At 36.2% G+C, this 23,294-nt stretch overlaps 2 protein-coding genes across 3 annotated transcripts; both read right to left on the bottom strand.

Annotated features, from left to right (window-relative positions):
• Window positions 1-5,340: 5,340 nt before the first annotated feature.
• LOC113322701 (arabinosyltransferase XEG113-like) lies at window positions 5,341-10,090 on the bottom strand. Of its 2 annotated transcripts, none has more exons than XM_026570852.1 (10): window positions 9,779-10,090; window positions 8,712-8,991; window positions 8,518-8,590; window positions 7,071-7,170; window positions 6,746-6,961; window positions 6,537-6,650; window positions 6,177-6,278; window positions 5,968-6,087; window positions 5,797-5,883; window positions 5,341-5,713 (listed from the first exon to the last, which is right to left on the bottom strand). In XM_026570852.1, the coding sequence occupies exons 6-10, from the start codon at window positions 6,645-6,647 to the stop codon at window positions 5,651-5,653; spliced, it is 483 nt and encodes a 160-aa protein (XP_026426637.1). In that variant the 5' UTR covers window positions 6,648-6,650; window positions 6,746-6,961; window positions 7,071-7,170; window positions 8,518-8,590; window positions 8,712-8,991; window positions 9,779-10,090; the 3' UTR covers window positions 5,341-5,650. The 2 variants fall into 2 exon arrangements, with proteins under 2 accessions (XP_026426637.1, XP_026426630.1); XM_026570845.1 differs by having other exon boundaries at window positions 6,537-6,618.
• A 919-nt stretch (window positions 10,091-11,009) lies between these two features.
• Window positions 11,010-15,262, bottom strand: LOC113322692 (arabinosyltransferase XEG113-like). Its single transcript, XM_026570834.1, has 12 exons — window positions 14,705-15,262; window positions 14,037-14,506; window positions 13,846-13,951; window positions 13,507-13,763; window positions 13,253-13,388; window positions 12,726-12,820; window positions 12,572-12,625; window positions 12,333-12,446; window positions 11,962-12,060; window positions 11,755-11,874; window positions 11,585-11,671; window positions 11,010-11,485 (listed from the first exon to the last, which is right to left on the bottom strand). The coding sequence occupies exons 1-12, from the start codon at window positions 14,928-14,930 to the stop codon at window positions 11,318-11,320; spliced, it is 1,932 nt and encodes a 643-aa protein (XP_026426619.1). The 5' UTR covers window positions 14,931-15,262; the 3' UTR covers window positions 11,010-11,317.
• Between the last annotated feature and the right edge of the window lie 8,032 nt (window positions 15,263-23,294).

Genomic DNA, 23,294 nt, shown 5'->3' with positions numbered 1-23,294 from the left:
TTGCCAATGCTTCCATATAAAGATATTTGGTGTGCCCGAAACTGTTCCCCAGTATTTCTTATGTTTCCGATTCTTTGGAGTTCAGCAAAGTGTTGTAATCATAAAGAAGATGAGTAAGACCTTATTTTGACATGTTTCATTAGTTTCTTGCATTATGTTTATCTTTACTACTGTATTTCCATGTACTACCTCAAAGAACTTTAACAAATATATGTGTGACCACCCTACTGTAAGATAAGTGCAACGCCTAATTATAAGGAACTAAACACTAAATAAAAATATTGTATTACAGTAGTGAATTAAAAGAAATCATGCATATTTAAGCTTAAAAAATAAACTTACCAACAACTGGCCATATTTTGTCCTCTGGTAAAGTTGGTATTTCCAGCTCCATTGGATGACTGGACATTACCTATCATGCTTTGTTCAGTAAGGTTTGCTTTGTCGACCTAAAAAAATAGATATCAAAACTTAAATCAACTAAACAGAATTTAAATAAAAATAGTACGAAAATAAACAACAACTTACCGTTGTGCTTTCTTTTCCTTTGGTCGCTCTTTTTTTGTATTGTTTAGGCTTCAAACGATTCTTATTGGGAGCACCTTTTCTCTTTATTTGAGGTGGGTTACCTAATTTTTCAACTTCATTCACATCATTTTGTTTAGATTTGTTTATTTCCATTTCGACACCTGATCCCTTTCCAACTGCTATCAATTGTTCACGTATCCATTTCTTGATATCATTGCACTTATCATTATCCCTGGAAACTACGTCAGCAAGTTCCGCAAAGTAATCACATAACTCTTTGAAGCGTTTATCTTCAGGAGTCAAATGCCAACTATCAGAATTCATTGGCACCTTTGTGTGTAGTAACCTTACATCTTTTCTCCATCTTCTTAGTATGTAATTGTTTGGGATTAGATATATTTCATTACGAAGTAACACACAAATCGTGTGCGTGCAAAGTGTACCCTGAAATTCAAATCTATGACAACTACACTCAATTTTGCATTCATCTTTTTGAAACCATACCTTAAAGTTGACTTTTTTCATCAACATATCGTCATCAACTTCTAGTTCGGGTTCGGATTCAGATCCTGAGTCAGATTTTTCGGTTGGTGTAATATCATTTGGTGAAGCTAATTCATCGTCATCATCATCCTCATCTTCGTTTTCTGGTGGTTTAGCATAGTAAACTTATATGCCACAGACACTATCGATGCTTGGTATCCTTGAAAACTATCTCAATGGCAATTTTCATAGCACCAGCTTGGTCTGTAATTATACCACCTAGAGCAATTCCATTCATACAATCGAGCCACGCTTTGAATAACCAAGCAAAAGTTTCTTTCTCCTCATTAGAAAGCAACCCACAACCAAGTAAACTTGATTGTCCGTTATGATTAACTCCAACAAATGGAGCAAAAGGCATGTCATACTTGTTTGTCAAGTATGTGGTGTCGAAGGTGACAACTTCACCAAATTCTTTATAAGCTTCTCTACATCTGTTATCAGCCAAAAACACATTTTTCAAACGGCCTTCTCCGTCTGTGTCCAGCCTGTAGAAGAAATTTGGATCCTTGTTTTGCATGTCTGTAAAGATCCAGAAGTGTTGTAGCAATCATGTTCCTTAGAGTTTTTTCGTCATATGGGAGGTTTTCATAGCCACCACCTTCAACCGCTAATGCACCATAGGTCCTACACATCCTGATTCCTGCTTTGTCGTTTAATAAGACTCTTTTCTTTGTTGCCGTGTTGATTCTTTTGTGGCCTCTCAAATGTCGAGCTTTTGATGGACTGTTCAAATGGTTATGTTGAAGAGAAACAACGCTAATCATCCATTTATCATCTGCACACAATCTCGCTGATATTTTTTCTTTGCAACCAGTTCTTTGTGTTGGAGGGAGATTTAACGGAGTGTTTGAAGCTGTAATATTCTTCCCCTCTTTGGAACAAGTATAACTTACATGTACTAGTACTCCGTTTTCCTTTTTACATGTTCGTTTCTTAACAGAAAATCCAGTCTTGTATGCATAGTTATTATAAAATTCAAATAACTCATCAGCATTTTCAAACCTCATTCCAAGTTTCGGCTCGACTGTTTGATCACCATGGTTACTATCATCATCCAATACACTGCCAGACTTTTCAGGTTCCTCAATCTCCAATTTGTTTCCATTCATGACTGCATGTACAATAAACATATATATAGTTAAGTTAGATTCAAAAATTTAAGCTATATATATATACTAAGTAACTTGAGTAAGCTATCAACTGGTCGGTAAACTTCTTTTTAAATTAACTTAGCTACAGCTGAAATGGCAATTAAAACCAAGGATATTTGGATATGTAACCATAGACCCTAGTCTTGGTAGGATGTAGCACAGATTCCGCATAACTTCAAAACCGTGAACATTTCATTGAGGTGTCGTCCCAAAATAATCAAACATAGAAAAGATTACTATGGATAATACTTTTTCAAACCCTATATGATTTAAGATTACCATAATTCTGTTTTTAAACCCTAATTTTTTTTTAAGATTCGTGATAAACAAAATCATGTTTAAGCTTTCGTTAATCTTATAAGAAGTTGGATACAAGTTACCTGTTGGCTACTTCTTCTTTGTTGGTTTCAAGTTCTGATATATGGGTTGGTAATGGTGCTGAGAGAGATTTGGTTTTTTTTTTTCCTCTTCTTTTCGTATTTTTTTTCTTACTTTTCAGATTTAAAACAAAAAGAAGAAAACCAAAAGAATAATAAAACAGAAAATAGTTAACCACGTCAGAAGGAAAGAGAAAACCAAAAATTGGAAAAAGTCACCGCCACACCACCGGTGGAATTGACCGTGGGATTTTAGGTGGGCTGAAAAGAATTATTGGATTTTTATTCACAGGCTGAAAATTCTAATAGGGGGTTTCGTTGACCGTCCAGTTTTTCCGGCTGAAAATTTATGGGTCTGTAGATTGTTGGTACTGGCTGACACAAAAATGTCGACACCGCTTGAGATATAGTCCAGCGAGTTGCTCAGTTAGTGACCAATGATAAATAAATTAAAAAAAAAAAAAAAAAACATTTTGGGTAATTAAAGAAAAGATTTTACTCGAAACACACATGTTGTCTATACGAAGAAATATGGCAGTACGTAGTTCTTATGATTACCATCCAGACCTTTCAACACCCAAGGAAATGAACCATCATAAAGAAACACTACGGACTTTGTCATCGTATGAATTACGGTGTGTTTATAGTTTAAAAGCCGTTCCAAAATAATACCTGTTCCGGTTTTCAATATAGTGACTAGTAAGTGGTTCTACAGTTATTTCCCATTTGACGGCCTATCAGCAAACATTTTCGCTATACACCTGCCCTCAACACTATATGGGACGTCATAGGCCAAGATCCAACTTTCCCTATATATATATATAGAGAGAGAGAGAGAGAGGGGCTTTGCATTTTTTAACCTAACCTAAATTGATCGCAAACACATATTCTCAACAACCGCAGCTAAATACATGTCAAAGGCATGATGCTACCTGATGCTACCTGCGAAATCAATACTCAACTGTAAGTGTGTTTGCAAAACATGGTTTTCCTTGATTTCTAACCCTAGTTTTGTGAAGAAACATCTTCATCTTACTATCCACAACAAAAACAAACAATCTAAGTTTATGTTTATGATTCAAGAAGACACTGAATCATTTTATTATTCTCTAGTTAGCACCGTAAGTTATGATGATACACTAGATTCTTCTTCTTTCATATCATCATTTACCGAGGATAATTGGGATGAAATCGACCCCCCATTAAAAGATGATATATCACCAATTCACAGATTGGTTGGATGGTTTGATTTGCATCATGTTTCACACTAGTATGGCTATTTGGAACCCAACAACTAGAGAATACAAGATATTACCCGATTCATCACAAGCTAAAGGCTTTCTTTCTGTATATTCATTTGGTTACGATCATAAGAATGATGACTACAAGGTCCTAAAAATTCCGACTACTTTTTTCAAGTTGCCACCAAGTGATCAGGAGGATGGTCATCATGTAGCTGCTGAGATATATTCGTTAGAGTCAAATTCATGGAGAAGCTCTGAAACCATTCCTAATCATATGCTCAAGGATATCCCCATAATAGTGTCTCTGGGGTTCTTGTTAATGGACTTCGTCACTGGTTATCAAATGCACTTGCCAAAAGCAGGATCTCCGGACCCTGGGAGCTAGGGGAGGAATTTATAGTCTCTTTTGATTTCGGGGAGGAGCGATTTAAACAAATGCACTTGCCAAAAGCATTTCTGGAGACTAATTTCCGTTATCTTTGGACCCTGGGAGTGTGGGAAGAGTGCCTATGTGTAGTTAATAATGATTTTCAGTCTGGTTCTAAACTTGAGATATGGGTGATGCAGGATTATGGTGTTCGAGAATCCTGGACTAAACACTTCGTCATTCGCCAGAAGAATCTGGCTGAACAACTTAGTACTCTAAGAGTGATTTGGTCTTTCAAAGATGGTAAGATTCTATTAAAGAGTAACGGTGAAAGACAGTTGGTTTTATATGATCCCAAGCGAGATACCGTAACAAAATTAAAAATTCGTAGTTCGTCAGTGACACGTGGAGCAGAGAATTATGTCGAAAGCTTGGTTTCACTCAACTCTGGTAATTATGTGGGGAGTTGTGCATCTCGGACCAAAAGGTTGCGCCTCTTCTAGTATTACCCGGTCTGTCAGAAGATATCTTCATAAAGGGTCTATTGCTTAAAAGTTAGAACAATTATAGTCAGCATCATATTCCAATTGTTTTGCAGGAAACATTCACCGGTGGTTTCGTGGCTCTCTAAGGGAAGCATATTTTTAAAACTCAAACAGTGCGGAAGAGGCTTAGGCAGTTGGTGATGGTGTTATGCTGGCTAAACAGTGGGGGATTCAGACTCCAGTTTTTGCGGTATCAACATATATAAGAACATCGAGGAGCCCCTGGTATATTTGATAGTTTCCTCAAAGATATTTGGTACAAGAAGATGGTGTTTCAATGTATCGAGTTTGATCATGGCAAACTCTCTAGAAGATTATCCGGCTAAGAATTAATTGCATGGTCTAAGCACTTAGGAGTATGATAACAATTTTTCTTCATTCTGACTCGACTCTTAATATAAGAATCCCTCATTCATCAGTTTCTCCCACACGATCTAATTTGTTCTTGATTTTTACCATGCTCATTTAGGAGACTCATTATGTTTTTCGATTCTTAAGGTTACATGAATTGCAAGAACGCAAGACTAGAATATTGTTGTCCTTCAGAAGCATGCAATAATATGGAATTTTCTTGGTTGGTGAGTATTAATATGGAATCAAAACTGCAATCATCCAATTTTGCAATTTGGAAAACATCAAAATCTATCCACAACAAAAATATTGTATACGTTTTCTACATGAGCTCTTGTGCTGTTGTATAACACACGGAATTCTGCCTATAAATGATATAAAAACATGCCATGGTCCTCTTTTTTGGAGTAACAGTTCCCATATATGATCATTCTTGGTAAGTACTGTTGTGGAAAAGTCAGTAGCGCTTAGAAAGGTGGGAAGGTCATCTGCTGGGGTTGCTGGTGGAGAAGCTTCCAATCGGGTTTCTCATCCCAGTACGTCATAGTATATATGGCCTGGTGGGAGAGGCTTCCAAGCGGTTCCTAAACGTCTCTTCCATTGCCTGTTCACAGATATTCCGCATCTCAGACAAATCAACAGAGGGAAAAATTAAAATTAATTGAGAAATTCAAGAAAAGAACTTGCCTTGTCAGAGAAACCACTGAAGGCATCTTGCAGGGAAGAGAACTGTAACGCTTTCACATCCTTAAATGAGGAGAACACCCAAATGCACTGTATCAAGTAAATTGCATATATGGTTATATCACCCTTCAGGATTCATGAAAGAAATGAAGTAAATAATGGTAGTTTGTATACCGTTTCTTCATTTCTATTCTTAGGAAATCTGAAAGTTCCTGGTCTACTTGTGTTGGTGACTGCATGACAATTTGGAGATCCTTCTTGACATTGTTGAACATCAAACCACGACTCCTTTACCTGGAAAAGGAAAGTGGAATTTCTTGTTTTAAACAAAAAGTAAGAAAGGTCACCCTTCTTAGGATGTAGATCGAACTGAATACAAATACCTGTTTTGGAACCACCAATGGGTTATCCACGAATGAATACTCTCTGATGTCAATTTTCGGGCCAAAAGTTTCCTCTGATTGTTCTTTCAACATAATATTAATCTGCAGTACAGAGATTTTGATGTTACTTAACTTGTTTCTTTAGAATATCTCCTTATCTTCTTCATTTTCCATTACTCATTTTTTTTCACATTTTTTCTGAATTAAGGGTGATGGTAGAGACGAGGCTCAAAACCATAACATGCTTTATATGATTGGAGAAAATCAGACTGAATAATTTATAAATTTTCAAGCACATCAACAAAGTACGAAACATTGCCAAGTAGAAACATAAAACATCTAAACTGATTCAGAAAATACCTCAAAAACATGATCCAGAGGGCAGAGATAAGGTTGCCTTGTCATTGTCCCAGGCATAATTCCTGGATGTGGAAACCACATTCTGTCCACACGGTACCAAAGTGGAGGCATCACCTAAAAGTTGGTGTGTCAAAACCCCAATAACCCATTCAAAAACTCTAAACTCAAAATGATAACCGTCAAACAAGTGAAAGTAAACATATTATTACCTTAAGCTGGGAGGCAGCATTGGCATGGTCATTGATCTGGGCTTTGTAATTCTGGAGCGTAGTTCGAGCAATGAACTGTGGTCTCAACTCAACCTCCACCTATAGTAATTCTTGTCTCTGTCTAACTGTATGTTGTAGTTTCTGCTCAGCATTGTTGTTGTCATTCATCAACATCGAACACAAATCAACATCTAGTTGCTGCTGTCCTAATCCTTGCTGTACCTCCACATTCACAAAGTAAAACAAACCCCCATTAGTCATCTATCATTCAACACTCTCAAACACCCAAAAATAGAAAAGAAAAAGATATATTGTCTAGTCCGACATATCCTAGAGGCAAACTGATCAAAAGCCAAACAGATGACATTTCCCACGAGGCACCCAGCATTCCGTTTCAACAACTCAGCTAATTGAATTTGCAAGACCTGCAAAAAGCAAAAAAGATACTCGGACGCTCAAGTTAGAAAGAATTTTATACAAAACATAATAAACATAGAGTTAAAGCTAGAGTTAATAAACATAGAGTTAGCCAAAGGAAAGACCTGAAAAAAAAAATACTCAGACGCTCAAGTTAGAAACAATTCTATGCAAAACATAATAAACATGGAGTTAGAGTTAATAAACATAGAGTTAACCTGGCACTCGCCAAGAAAAAGGCAGCAACCTAGAACAAGAATGATATAGGGCAAATTAAGTAAACATTGAGATAATGTGTACCTCAAGATCTCTCATTGTTTTTCCTGCAATTGCTTATCCATAAGATAATTAAATGATGACATAAAATTCATATCGGATCAACATCTGCATATATAATCTGAATGACTGAGCGAGGCAATCGCAAAGGGAACACAAGGGTACACAAGGGTCACAACAGAAAGAGTTTCTAAAATAACTACTACAGCAGCAACTCAAATCGAACTTAAGTTCATTGGCAGGCTATAATGCTGGCATTCATAAAAGCTCAACGACGGATCCTAGATGAGTACAACCAACTGCCAACATTGTTTCTCTAAGATGATGCTAAATGCTCAAGTCGTACAACATATGAATGGAGAAAACTATTTCAGCGAAAATCATTATCAAGCCCTGAGCTGAAATAGGAAATTAGAAGCTGTAGAAGAAATTAGCAAATTTAACTAATACTGAACTAGGTTCACCAAGCATCGAATCATGTGTCTTTAATGAACTTTAACATTAAATCCTCAAAAAATAATGAGCAAGGAGGATTGAGTTGATAATTCTATTTAAACGAATCAAAAAATCGTGAATGCTTATAACCTTACTACGGGTAAGACGTTCATATGACTCAATGAACTACTTAGATGAACAGAAACATCAAGAATCGCTGACGATAATCAACAGCAAGATAACCCGTGAGAGAAACAATGTGGACCTTATTTGTATAAATGACTCGGTGAACTCTGTAGATCTGGAAATGAGAAGTGTGTTTATTGAAACCCTTGTGAGAAATTTGGGGATGATTTTTACTGAAATCGAAAATGTAGATAGGGAGTAACTGATAACCTTATTTGCAAGGTATAACGCTAACATTTTTAAAATAAAAAGTGGTAGATCCTAGACGAATTCCAACAAAGTTTCTCTATGATCATGCTAAACGATAAAGTCATACAAGAACGAAATGGTAAGGTTGTTTTTAAGGGTTGTCACAACATTAAAAAAAAAAAAAGAGAGAGAGATTCTGAATTTAACTGTTCAAAGAAACATGCACTCAAAGCATCATCAAGTTAATTGAAGAGAAAGGACAGAAATACCTAGCAACAAGAGCATTGTCATCAGTCAATCATTGGAGAAGCAAGATTCATGCACAGGGTCTCACCAACCAGCCTAGAAATGAGAAGTAGCAAATTTAAGTTTAATTTCAGTTGATTATTTGATAGACACAAAGATAATGGATAAAGACATACAAAATCCTATTCAAAAGAAGATTATTAGTATATAAACATACTTCAGCATCGGCTAGATCCCCGCTTTGGCATATGGCTATTGGCTTGCAGCGCTTCGGTTCACAGCATTTGACCTCACAGTGTTTCGGTTCACAACAATCGGCCTCGCGGTGTTTCGGTTCACAGCAGCCTCACAAAATTTTGGTTCACTGTTTGGCAGTGCATCGATCACTGTGTGGCTATCGGTGTGCATCGATCGCTGTGGGTCTAATGGTTATGCATCGATGGTTGAGCACCATTACCTGTATACCAACTCTCTGAACTCCTAGTTGCTTGCTTTATCTAAAAATAAAAGAAATCATGGAAACCGTAAGGAAGGCTTCAAAATTCGATTAAAAAGAGATTATAAATACTACTTTTGATAAATTTTAAAACACAAGAACAAGTTGAATCATAAATTAGAGCATATGAAACACTCACATTGTAAAAATTAGCTAAAATATGGTTACCCTAACAGCAAATCAGGGATGACAAGTTGACAACCTCTGACTTTACAAGCATATTGGGTGTGCAAATTATCATTCAATGATGACATAGATAGAATTCATATAAGATCAACATTGACATCTAAACAACTGAACGTGGCATTCGCAAAGGGATTAGTGATTGACACAAGTGCTAAAGAAAAGTGATGGTAACAAATCAATCGTGATACTTGTAAATTATGTTGAGTAATCCCTTAATTTCTCTTCTTCTTTTGTTTACCAGTTTGGTGGCAGGAACATAAGGGTACAAACAGAAAGAGTTATTAGAATAACTACAACTACTTGAACGGCAACTCAAACTCATTTGCAGCTGGTATTCACTAAAGCTAAGTGATGGATCCTAGATGAGTACCATAGTTTCTCTACGATGATGCTAAACACATGGTAGGAGGAGAAAAGTATTTCAGCGAAAACCATTCATTATCAATCCCTGAGCTGAAATATGAAATTAGAAGATGATCTGAAGTAGTAGAAATTAGCAAATCAATTAATACTGAACCAAGCATTTGAGCTTAACATCAAATCTTGAAACTATCATAATTCTACCAAAAGGAAACAAAAAAGCTTTAGTAATGAAATCATACCCTTATCAACAGCAGCAAGATGACTCCATAGATGTTGAAACAACATGGACCTTGTTTGTTTAAATGACTCAGTGAACTCCATAGATCCAGAAAACTGTTTTGAGTTGAAGAAAGGAACCCTCCTCATTTTGTTGTTGAAATCGAAAATTTGTAGTGAGATAGAGAGAGAGAGGGAGTAATTTATGGAATGAATCTAAGACAAAAGAGAGATAGAGAAGACCTAAATAGAGAGAGAGAGGGAGTTGTCTTTGAGCGGGAGATTGTGGAACCCAACATAAATTTGGAATTCATAGAGAGAGAAACTCTAACACTATGTTTGTTTAATCCTGACTCATCTGAGTCGTCTGGATCTGAGTAAAATCACCTGACTCATCTGGATCTGACTCAATATGTTTGTTTTGAGTCAGATCTGATTCATTTGACTCAAAAAACGTGAGTCAGTGGTTTGATCCCGTGAGTCAGGGATATTTTGTTGCCTGACTCAAACGGGTCCGAGTCAGGAATTATGTCTGAGTCATAGGTCGAGTCAGATCTGACTCAAAATGCAAAACAAACGGTCTGACTGTTGACTCGGCCCGAGTCAGAGATTGACTCAGATCCTGACGCGGAGTCAGCTGCAAACAAACAAGATGTTAGTCTGATTGACTGACTGACTGAAATTTTGACACTCAAGGCATACTACTGGAATACCCCCAAGTAGACATTTTCGTTTGACTTTGGTACTACTGTTTTGACCATTTGTTGAAGAATAGATCCGGCCAAGTATTTTTTTTTTTACAGAAGAAATTAAATGAAGCAACGACATACAAGTTTACATTCTGGAGAATTTGTGGACAGACTGTTCAGCATAAGCAGTTTCCAGTTTCTACTAGTGAACACCTAAGCTCCAGGATGTGCACATACAGATATTTTCCAAGGAAGCTCATCTTTTAGTCCGCCAGTGCCACCAAAAAAACAGAGTATGTAATATATAGATGCACTTAGTGATGATACCTGAAGTGCGAGGCAATTACGTTATGTTCTTGGATTCTTAAGGTTATAGGAGTTGCACTAGCTACACTAGAATATTGGTCTAAATACTTTTGCCTTGAGCATGCAATAAACTAGGCCCTGCAGCAAAATCTGCATTGTGGCTCAATATTTGTCCCCAATGACCAGAAACTTACCCTCTTTGCTTGAATTTTCTACAGCTTATTATTCTATCATGTGTTATTAGAACAATGACAAAATACGAAATCAAAACTGCAATCATCCCATTATATTTAACCAAATTTTGCAATCTGGAAAACCATTAAAATCTATCCACAACAAAAATATGGAATACGTTTTCTACATGACCTCTTCTGCTGTTATATAACAAACCCGCTATTCTGCCTAAATGATATAAAAACATGTGATGGTCTTCTCTTTTGGGTTAACAGTATATATGGTTCGTAGGGGAGTGAACCTGCAGCTACAAGTTGATAACTTTTCGTTTCTGTTTGCACTTTCATTCCCATACATACCCGATTATTCTTGTTGTGGAAAAGTCAGTAGCGCTTAGAAAGGTGGATGGTCATCTGCTGGGGTTGCTGGTGGGAGAGGCTTCCAAGCGGGTTTCTCATCCCAGTACATGTCATAGTATATATGGCCTGGTTGTTTGTTCTCCACACAACACCATATGCTTGTGTATCGCTTCACCCGGTTCCTGAACTTGTCTTCCCTTGCCTGTTCACAGATATTCCGCATCTCAGACAAATAAACAGAGGGGAAAACGTGTTCACGGATAATCGAAGCAATAAGAAATTTACGAAGAAAAAGACTTGCCTTGTCAGAGAAACCAGTGAAGGCGTCTTGCATTGAAGAGAACTGTAACACTTTCACGTCCTTAAATGAGGAGAACACGCTAATGAACTGTAATCAAGTGAACTGCATATATGATTATATTGGTCTTCAGGAAAGAAATGGAATAAATAATACATGTAATTTCTATATACCGTTTCTTCGTTGCTATTCTTAGGAAATCTGAGAGTTCCTGGTCTACTTGTGTTGGTAACTGCATGACAATTTGGAGATCCTTCTTGACAGAGTTGAACATCAAGCCACGACTCCTTTACCTGGAAAAACAACATAGAGCTACTTGTCTTGAACAAAAGCAAGAAAGGGTAACCAATTTCGGATTCAGATCAAATTGAATGCAATACCTGCTTCGGAACCAATGGGTTATCCAAGAAAGAATACTCTCTGATGTCGATTTTCGGGCCAAAAACTTCCTCTGATTGGTCTTTCAACATAATATTAACCTGCATTACAGAAAAACTTACTTTTATTTGACCGGTTTTTTAGAAAATGTCCATATTTTTTTCATTTTCCATTACTCTTTTTGTATATATTTTCTGAATTAAGGGTGACTGTAGACAAGGCTCAAAACCATTGTGTGCTTTATATGACGGAGAAAAATCGATACTGAGAATAATCTTTATATTTTCATTGCCAAAGCACATCAACAAAGTCTGAGACATGGTTATGGCATGCCAAGTAGAAACAGAAAATGTCTCAACCAATTCAGAAATACCTCAAATACATGATCCAGAGGGCAGAGAAAAGGTTGCCTTGTCATTGTCCCAGGCATAATTCCTGGATGTGGAAACCACATTCTGTCCACACGGCACCAAAGTGGAGGCATCACCTAAAAGTTGGTGTGTCAAAAATCAGTTAGATACATTCTTATGTGTCTAACCAAAGATTGTTAGAGTATGAATGGTTGTCAATAGACGATGAAGCTAGTTTCCAATTGAGTTTGAAAATACTCACAAGGGTACGGTTCAACAATGAAGCAATAGCAAGAGCCGTCCTTATTTGCTTCATCTGATGAGAAACAGATTCAATAAAATCAACAAAGTCCAATCAAGATTGCTTCCAAACCAAAGCTGTGTACCAGTTTTAGTATTTGGTTAAACATGCTTACTTGGTAATTAACAAGAACAAAGTGCGACTCAATACTATGTTCCCCACCTAGCAAAAGGCTCTTTGGAATCGCTGGTTTAAATGACAAGAAACCTCCTGCAAAAATTCCATAAGCGAGTTATATTACAGAACTTGAACATGTCAGAATTAAGGTTTACACTTAAATGCACAATGAGAGTGAAAGGTCTTGTCTAAAGGTGAAGATATTTATTGGCTGCCACATCATGTATGAAGATATAGTAAGAAATCTTCATGGCTACAAACAGAACTGTAGAACGGGAAGTTTTCTCATGCACTTCTTACCACTTATTAGCTAATTAGTCACATAGCATTCTTACCACCTATTAGCTAATTAGTCGCATAGCATTCTCAATTAAAGACAATCAGTCTCCTTATTTTGCGGTTTACAAAGAGGGATAGAGTTCAATGCTCTTGTATTTCCTCTTTAAGGAGGAGGACTGAACCATGGATGAAACATAGTATTCAAAAAATACTATGAGATGAGATGTGTATCAGTTCAAAAAATACCTGGTGAATCATAGTATTCAGGCTTGTCGTAGAAAACCATGCCTTCCCTCAGACGATGACGCTTTCCTTCAGTACCTGCATACTGGAAGGTAGTATGCACGGCATACGGTTCCAATCTCAGCTGCTGATATATAGCCTGCCATTGTACTTGTGGAGTAAGTAAAGAAAAACTACATATGAAGGCGGCTAATAACAACACATCAAGATTGACTGGAAGAGAAGCAACAAAAGGAACTGACTGAGGGATGCAATACCTGGACGAAGTAAGTATGTCCACTGCAAAATATACTTGCGGGAAGCATTCCCAACTTGAGTTTCCCGTCGTAGGCAAACACAAGACCACTTTCTTCATCAACTGGAGGCCCCAGCTGTTTATGGACAAGCTCATTGAAGCCATTCTGGTCCCATATCTTATCATCAGCTAGAAGCATGTCTTTCCATTCTCTTGCTAACTTGATTGTAGTCGCTGTTGACCGCCAATGAAATATTCCAATATTGTAGGCACCACTCTCTGAAGAAAGTAGATTAAAATTTAAGCAACATAACACAAACACAGTAGAGGGAAGCCAAAACGATTGCAGGCAGATATTCACCTTCTCGCCAAGCTTCCAAACTGTCATCAACAACTGTTGGAACTACTTGATCAGTTGAAGTTAAGATATCTGCCTCGGGAAAACGAGCCATGTACGGCAGCGGATTCTGCTCCAGAAAGAAAACAGCAAATGTGGTTTAACAACATAACAAGATGAATCGGGAAAACACTGCAAACCGTTGACTTAGTTACCTTTAACCAAACCATGTCGGTGTCACACATCAATATCTCATAGCCAAACGGCAACATAGCATCGATGAGAATAACTTTTTCTCTCCCCATTTTGTGAAACGTCGGTGTACCCCAACCGACATCGATCGTACTCATATTACTACCCATATCAAACACTGGCACACCTTGCCAATACAATGACTCCAACAGTTTGATATCCATTGCACCAACAAGAAGATTAGTAACTCCAAGATCCGTCAAGTGTCTAACCCAATTCAGCACAAAATCTTCGAATGCGTAGTTACCAAATGTTACAACAATGACATTATCTTTCACTCTACTCTCAACTAGTTCTTTGCTGAGTTGAAATGTGTGGTGTGGTGGCATCTCGCTACCTGGTTCTGGTACTTCCCATATAGGCTTAGTCCATATGTTTGTATGTCCACCACCATTGGAGGACCGCGGAGCCGCCGTCCTAGTAGCGTTCGTATCTAAATGCGTATCCAAATTAGTTAGGTCTAATCAAATTGAAGTTCATAATGATGATCATCATACCACACTTGTCTAAATTCATTCACAAATTAGGACTGATGGATGAAATTAAAGTCAAACCCAGATTAGTAAACCATTGTAATTACACAATTAAACAGAAATTGGAATAAAAGGAGAGAATTTTAATTTGTAGTTACCTGAAATTGAAGTGGCGATGGTGGTGGTGGCGGAAGGTGGTGTAGAAGTGAAAAGGGTGGGGGTGTTAGCACCACCAGAAGAGTAAAGGGTAGAGAAGACATAAAAGGATGAAAGAAGAAACCCAATAACAAGTGTTGCATAGATCGTTAGAAACAATGGTTTCTTTGCATTTGATGTTGATGATGATGAATCATCTCCACCACCACCAGGACCCAATATGTACATGATTAAGATTATTATGAATGATGAAATCTTAATTCATGGTCTGGGTTTCAAAGGAGAGACCTTTCCTTTATTGAATGAATGAATAGAGTTTGAAAGAGGTGATGTAGTAGTGAGATTTGATTGGGGTTTTGATTTTGGGAAATATGAAGGTCAACTCCTTCTTCCATGACTGGAATAAGTTGGTGGTGGCTTTTTTCGGATTATTATTTTCATTGAATTTTCCTTTTTTTAATTCGGTAATAAAGACAAAAGAATGGGAAAATGTAAGAATCTGAGATTGGGGTGGTGGTGGTGGTGGCGAGGAAATGGGAAAGTTAAGGCACGTTTGTTTTGTTTGTGGGTTGGTGGTGGTGAAAAAAGCCACATTCCTGCTGCCAACATCTCAATCCTCGGTAAAAAAACACATCTCCTGAAACTCTATGAGTAGAGTGAGTCATGTCTATCTTTCTTTAGACCACTGCCATACTAGTTTTGCACACTGCAACATTGTAACACAATGTTAATCCCAAGTAAATATCCATTTTTTTGTGGGGTAAATTAATTTTACCATGGTGAGGTAGTAAACAATAATCTATAATACAAAACAGAATGGGTTTTTGAGCTTGGATCGACGGATAGCATTTTGAGAGACAAATAGGTGATCCGACCATCCAGTCTCATCCTACCCAAAGACATCTAGCGGCCATGATGTTTGTAACCTCCTCCCATTATGAATCTAAATTTATTGACATTTAATTAATTGATCATCTCATAACTCAAAAGATTAATTGAAATATTAAATTCTAAAGAGGTTAATGGTTCAAAGTATAAAAATTTACAATATTTCAGTCAATTCCTAGACCAACGCAATATATTAGTTGAATTTAGTGGTGGCAAGGTGAATACGATGAGAAGTGATATACATATTTATACTATTAATTGGTTGTTGGATTTTTGGTGATGTATATGTCTAATTTTAATAGGTTCACAAGGACATTATTTTGTCTCGAAACAAAATAGAGAACTCTCTCGGAATTGAACGATTCAAAGGCTGGAAAAAATATTTACATCAGCCATAAGTAGTTTCGTTACGACACGGGTTATTTCTTAAAAAAATAGCAGTTGAAGAAACACTACATTTTAGAACTGCATGGGTATTCTTATTTATTTAGCGATAAAGCACCATATCAGATGCATTGAAAAATAAAATTGGTATGGATAACTAACATAAGTTCACAACATCATTAGATTCACGAACACGATTCATCAAAATTTCAATCGTCATTAATGATATTATGACCAATAATTATTCAGTCTCATGTCGTGACGTTATGGCACGGGTTATTTCTTGTATGTAATAATTTGTCCAGAAGTCGGAAGTAAACATAAAAGTAGCTTTTAGAAGTCAGAAGTAAAAATATATTTCTCCAAAAAAGAAAGTATATTGTTTTGCTTCTAGTAATCGTTATGAAATATCGTTCTTAGCCTAAATCTTGACTTTTTGATTTAATTAAGTAGAAAAACTACTTCATAAGGTATATTTGAACACCTTTTACTTGAAGAAAAAAGTATTTTTGTGAAATGAAGGTAGAAAAAATAAATTATAACTTGTTTGGATACCATTGCAGAAGCTGATTTTTTATTTCTAGAAAGAAAGAAAAAAAGTCAAAAGTTAGTTTGGTTACGCAATTTCGGAATGATTTTCAGAAGCAACAAATCTAACTTTTTTGCTTCTAAAATTGTTTTGAAATAATATCGCCAAACAACTTCTTATTTTTTGACTTCTAGAAGTCAAAAGCTATTTCTCAGCATGCATCCAAACACGTTAAACATTTTTACTATAGAAGTCATTCTGAACTTGTGCTCCCAAACACCCTCAACTAAGACTAAGTCCTATGGGCTAGATTTGGCTACTAGATTAGCCAAAAAGCGTTGCATAATAGAAAAAAAGCGTTGTCTATTTTTTTAACACTACTTCTCTCTCTAGATATATCTCGCAGCTGAACTAGTAGCGAGATAGTTTCGTTGAATGGTTCAGTGCAGCCAAAATCATCTTTTCACGGAATGGTTCAGCGCAGGGGAGAATATTATAGGGTATTTTTGATGTATGGAAACGCGTTGGATGTCTGCGCTGAATGGAAACGCGGAGCTCCTCAACGCTGAACCATACAGCGCCAACAGAGTTTGACCTTTTTTTCCTACACCTAGTTTACACCATCAGTAAATAAATGTTTATGAACCATGTTTTCTCACACTATATCGTTACACCTGAATTTTGAAATGTTTGACAATTTGTTCCAACGGTTGTTTGTTTCAAAATTTGAAAATTTTAGTAAACTAAGGAATTCTTTCGTTACATTGCAAAACAAGGTTACAATGTTTTTTTGAAGAAATTAAAAAAATACATTGAAATTAAAATTCTACTTCTAGAAATTAAAAAAGTACATTCTTAATAACTTAAATTATTACTCACAAATCACTTTATTTTAGGGGATAGGATCAAGCCCACTACGGACCAATATCTCGTTCTTCCTTTTTTATAGAGGGTTTCTCCCAAGACAGTTGGCATTGAAGATGAAAAAGATCTACCAGATGAGGAACATGAAGTTGTAGCTCGATGCAGTGACTCATCCATACGACTTCACGAGCTACAATGTCAAACTCATTGTAGAAAAGTCGTACGGACAAGGAAGCCTTGGAACTTGTACTGGCTCTTCTTCGCCGACTGCATTGGAAAAATGGTAAAGTGAAATCTATCTCTGGCAGCTGTGATAGTGGCTCATTCTGTGTCACATAAGTATAGTTCTGTGACATCAGATTAGGAGGGGGATGATTAGGAAAAAATAGAGAGGAAGAGTTGTGCTACCCAATGTTATCTCATTGACGTTCTGCGAATGGTATGACTCAGTGAGATAAGGTCCAACACTCTTCTTCTTCCACCAGTTGTTATATTAATCCTCAGTGACTGCATGATAGTGACCGGCGCCTACACCTATAATCTCCCTGTCCACAAATGATTGCAAATGTGGAGGATTTGATAGTAAATTTTATGATAACTTTTTGCATCATAACGGTTTTCCTCCAAAGATAAGGAGAAAGAGGTTTAACCGAAAAAAACGTTCATTTGATGAGCTCAAGGCTCATACTTGTGCTAATTAATCACAAGGTTGAAATCTCACTCACAAAAAAAATCCTGGTTGAGTGGGATATAATCAGGTATACTTGATGGCAATGTGTTTTCTGATGCTCTAGCTATTTTCTTATCGTCCATAGTCGGACTATCATTCACAAACATGTTTGTATAAGTATTTGTATTATGTTTTTGAAATTTTATTTTGTTAAAAATTGTTATTCTTATGCTCTAAATTTTTCTCTTGTAAGAACGTAAAATTTATCGAGCTAAAACTTGTGAAAGTTTTCACTCGGCAAAATATTGTCTTTCAAACAGTCTCCTTGGATTTCATCCTTCGTTGCATTGGTTCTTTTCTCCTATGGGCCAAGTTTTCGTTCGTACGGGTACCCATGGTACATATCACGAACCAACTTTGGAAACCCTAAAATTCGTTTTCCTAAGAAACCATTTAAATAACAACTTTTGAAGAGTACGTGTACTCCAGGTTATTTTTCTTGTCAAGAATGGCATCTCCTTCGGGATCTTGTAACTTTGCAAAAGGTTTTCTGATAATGGTTTTTGTTTCAAAGAAGAGAAGAAAAGCTCTCTTGTGGAAGTCAATGACACCTCTACTCAATCTTCTAATAATCTTTCAGACTTTGAGGATGATGAAGAGATTTCTGCTGAAGTTGTTCAAGATTTTATCAGTCAGTTTAACGATGCAAAACTGCTTCTTGTTGATACCTTAAAAAACCTTGATATGTTAAGAACTGAGTTGAAAAAGGTTAACTCTGACCTTGATATCATGAAGACACATGTTAAGGATCGTCTCAAGAAGTGTATCGTATGCGAAGATGCAGTCGATACCATCTGTCACAAGATTGAAGGTCTTGAAACCCATGAAGCTTCCGTTCATGAACACTGATTTTAGCTTGTGATCTTTTTTTTCTTTTAGAGTTGCTTTTGATTATTCTCTATGAAACTTCTTATGAGAATTTATTCTTGTGTTTCTAAGAAGGATAAGTAGGGTTTGGAATAGCCATTATTGTGATTACACATATTTATTGTCAATGTTTTCATCTTGCAATGTTTTTAGATTTATTTATTTAAATCCTAAGTTATTTGGAAGATGATTTTTGCAGTATTAATTTTTATGGTTTTATATATTGCAAATTATCATGGGATATGTTGTTTACATCCGTGAACCTTGACTATCCCATATATGCTCAAAAGTTAACTCTATTACATGTCGGTATGAAAATATTGATAAAGATAGAATGAACTTTTACAAAAGTTAAGCCTATTATGTCATTATGCAAATATTGATGGAAGATAGGATGAACTTATGTTTACAAAGATTAAGTCTATTATATGTCATTGTGCAAATATTGATGAAAAATAGAATGAATCTTTGATTATTCCGCAGAATTGGTCTTTCCCTGATCCACATCTTTGTGTATGTACTGTGCGGCTCCATAAGTTCTCTTATGTGAGCATTTTCGATTAAATTAATCATGGGTTCTCTTGTGGTTAATTTAATTGAGTTTTTGGATACAAATTCATGTTTCATGTGAGTTGTTAATGTCCAAAGAAATCCTTCTTTTCTTGTAAAAGTAAGGTCGTTCTTGTTGTTCTTTCGGGAATGACATTTTATGAGGGAGAGTTCTTAATTGAACTTGTGCTTAGTTGCGAAATCTTTGTGGGGAGTGCGACTGTGGAATATTGTAGGAGTTTTTTTGTATCTTTATAAACTCCTTGATGAATACACTAAGTTCGACTATGTGAAATCATCGAAACAAGTTGGTATGTTGTTCTCTTTTGGTCATGAAGTATCTCTATGAAAATTTCATGAGGATCCCACTAGTTTTCGTACCTTTGTCAATTTATATTGACAAAAAGGGGGAGAAAAAATGTGTAGTTCACACTACAAATACATATGGTTTACGGATCGTTATGTAAGGGCGAGTGGTTTTCATTGTGAGATGAAGTATTGACTAAGGGGGAGTGATACATATCACCATAGTATTGTTGTCAAAGTTGTGATACAATTGGACTTTGATGATGTGTAATAATAATGTGACACTGTATAATAATGATTGAGAGCAACTGTTTTCTCATTGTTATAGTTACGGATCTTCAACAACTACGATGCTGAGTTGAACACATTTAGAATCATTGGAGTACTTGGAAGTGACAAATATTTCGAGTAATGTTGAAGAACCAAGGAGATCAAGCATTTGGATGAGAAGCTACAAAGTTTATTTATTTTGTAATCCATATGTATTGATAGTTTTATCACTAAAATTGACAAATGGGGAGATTGTTAGAGCACTGCTCGGTCGAACTCGTAAGAGTTGCTATCTCAAGCTTGTTTGTCAATGTTAGTGATCAAAACTATAAGTCTTGATTTCCAGTCTACTTATAGTGATGTCTCGGACTAGGATAGAATGTGTAGTTGAGCATTAGACTTCACGACATTCATCAATTGAAGACGAAGAACTACTAAGGATAGATTGTGGAACTTCATCAACAAAAGGTATGTGGAGACTAAAACTCATCTATCTATCACTTGGAAAGTCCATTTCTACTCTATCTCCTATATTGAGACAAAAGTCGTATTACTATATAGTATTTGATTATGCACATTTGAGATTTCGAGTTGAGTTTAACTCGCTTACATATTTCTCGATATATGTGTTGGTAAGCTTTCGATTCAACCAAGTTCATCTTATATTCTTGACGAAAGTCAAAAGATGATCATGTGAAAATCATCTTACATGGTTTGTGTGATACAATCATTTGGTGTAGACTTGGAATATTTCGTTATGATTATTTCAATAAATTGAAAATTGTTTTGATGCTAATAGTGTGTGAAAACGGCTATTGTCATCCTCTAAGAAAGTTTCAATGATTAAAATAGAGTTTAGAACACTTAACCATCATTGGATTATAAACATAGTATGCATTCTTGCATGTATGTGATCCATGACCGGAACTATAGTATGCATACCCGTATGCGTACCTGTTAGTTGTGAAATTCCGAGTACCTAAGTACACATACCCGTACGCGTACTGGCGAAGGGTTTGGGTCCGGAAATTTCTGATGTGTTTGGAAGTATGCGTACCTGTTTGCATACTGGCGAACCCATACTCAAACCGGCGACTTTAAGTATGCGTAACCGTTTGCATACTTGAGTGGTTAAAGTTCTAAAATCGGTTTGTTTATGAACTTATACATTTATATTATAAGGAATGCAGTCTTTGCAAACCGTGGCTATAATGTTCATGAATTGATTCGAGTGAATCAAACCGATTTTGCTTCAATTGTGTTCTTTTATACTTCTATGAGAATATAGCAATTGAACAACTCTTTAACTAGTTTCATTTGAGTTATTTGAATTAGTTGTGGTTAAGATGAATAAGGTTGATATGAGAGTGTTCATATTGCTAACTTCGGTTAACTACTGTTGAGACAACCTAGTGTACACGTTTAGGTACGGTTACTCAAACCTAAATGAAGGTACATTTCATTTGTGTATAACAAGCTAAGTTCGATCTAACGGTTGAAAGATATTAGCTTGAATCTAATCAGGTTTTCATCTAACGGTGAATATTGAATGCTTTGTTACCAAGGTAACATTGATTGCAAACCCTGATTTGAAGACTATATAAGGGAGAACTCTAGCAACTAGGAAACCTAATCCCCACACCATCCTGTGTGATACTAGTTGCCACTAGAGTCGATTTTCCTTTAACCTTAGATTTATCTATTCCAATAGACTTTTCTGTGTGAGACAGATTTGTTTATCAAGTCTTTGACTTTGGGTCGTAGCAACTCTTGGTTGTAGGTGAGATCAACTAAGGGAATCAAGTGCGTAGAATCTTGTTGGGGTTCAGAGACGTAAGGAGCGCAACTGTACCTTGATCAGTGTGAGATTGATTAGGGCTCAACTACATTCTAGTCCGAAGTTCATTGGTAGTATCCTAGTGTCTATAGCGGCTTAATACAGTGTGGTGTTCAAAGCTGGACTAGGTCCCGGGGTTTTCCTGCATTTGCGGTTTTCCTCGTTAACAAAATTCTGGTGTCTATATTATTATTTTTCCGCATTATATTTTGTTATATGATAGAAATATCACAAGATGTGCGTTAAGATCAATCAGTTCTTGAATCCGACCTTTGGGTTGTTAATTGAATTGATTGACACTTGGATATTGGTTTGTGATACCGTCCAAGTTATTTTTCTTATTCAATCGGGCTCGCAAATTCCTATTTGCTGATTGTAGATTGAATTGAGGAATTTAGATATAAACTCTTTGATATAGTTTTCTCTAGATTGAGTCTGACTGTCTAGTTGATTCTCTTGAAAGTATATTGGAGTTTGTCTATTCAGATTGCTGAGCGAAATATTGGATGTGGTTGTTAGACCCCCGCTTTTTCAGGATCACTAGTGGGAACTCCTGTTAACATGTACGGTGTACCAATCTAAAGGAAGGATGCCAAGCTCAAACTCCTTAAAATGAATGATCTTGTTTTTCCCCACCATCTCCCAGCTACGGCTTCTACTAAGCCTCTATCCGCATTGGCGAAATTAAACACAAAAACAGAAGAAAACCCACAACTATCACAGTATCATTGTGCTGACGGATTATCTTTCACTACAATTTTATAAAACACTTCAACCTCTTTCAAGCTACTTCTAAAGTTTACACTCCGAGGATCACCCATTACATCGTTACATACATGGCTATCTATATTCTTTGTCGATACTATTTCCAAACCATCTAGAAAATCGTCCATACTCATACTACAATCAATAACGAAAGTAAAAAAAATCAATCACAAGACTAACTAAATTTCATACAAATTTCATTCATTTTCATCACAGATAATCATACAAATTTCATCATGAATAATCATACAAATTTACCTACACACTAATCATACAAATTTTCATTCATTTTCATCACAAATAATCAAAATTTCAATTTTTTTTTATCACAAATTATCAAATGAAACCCCTAAAATTCTAAAAATCAATCTCAATCAAAATCATCTAACTTATCTAATATCAATCATCAATTTCATCTAAATATCATCATAATCAAAACTCAAAAAACTCAAAACTTAAAATTTAAAATTCTTACCCCGATGGATTTTGTGGATGGAATCGCACCAAACTACTCTCAAACAATTCCAATTTTGATGCTGATCAAATCCACAGAGAGAATTGAAGAAACGACGAAAAAATCTAGATTGAAGAACAAATGAAGTT

This window comes from Papaver somniferum, chromosome 1 (assembly GCF_003573695.1).
Source record: "Papaver somniferum cultivar HN1 chromosome 1, ASM357369v1, whole genome shotgun sequence".
Taxonomy (NCBI): domain Eukaryota; kingdom Viridiplantae; phylum Streptophyta; class Magnoliopsida; order Ranunculales; family Papaveraceae; genus Papaver; species Papaver somniferum.
The sequence above is the reverse complement of the archived record's forward strand: the minus strand, read 5'-3'. Positions and strand labels throughout refer to the sequence as shown.

What these genes read in the sequence shown, in the direction of transcription:
- LOC113322701 (XM_026570845.1), bottom strand. Translation starts at nt 6,777, where the DNA reads ATGACCATGCCAATGCTGCCTCCCAGCTTAAG. An exon ending in CATTGGTGGTTCCAAAACAG is followed by an intron (nt 6,088 to 6,176) that starts GTATTTGTATTC and finishes TTCCTTTTCCAG; the next exon opens with GTAAAGGAGTCGTGGTTTGA. An exon ending in AGAATAGAAATGAAGAAACG is followed by an intron (nt 5,884 to 5,967) that starts GTATACAAACTA and finishes TACTTGATACAG; the next exon opens with TGCATTTGGGTGTTCTCCTC.
- LOC113322692 (XM_026570834.1), bottom strand. Translation starts at nt 14,930, where the DNA reads ATGTACATATTGGGTCCTGGTGGTGGTGGAGATGATTCATCATCATCA. An exon ending in TGAATACTATGATTCACCAG is followed by an intron (nt 12,821 to 13,252) that starts GTATTTTTTGAA and finishes GAATTTTTGCAG; the next exon opens with GAGGTTTCTTGTCATTTAAA. An exon ending in TTGTTCTTGTTAATTACCAA is followed by an intron (nt 12,626 to 12,725) that starts GTAAGCATGTTT and finishes GTTTCTCATCAG; the next exon opens with ATGAAGCAAATAAGGACGGC.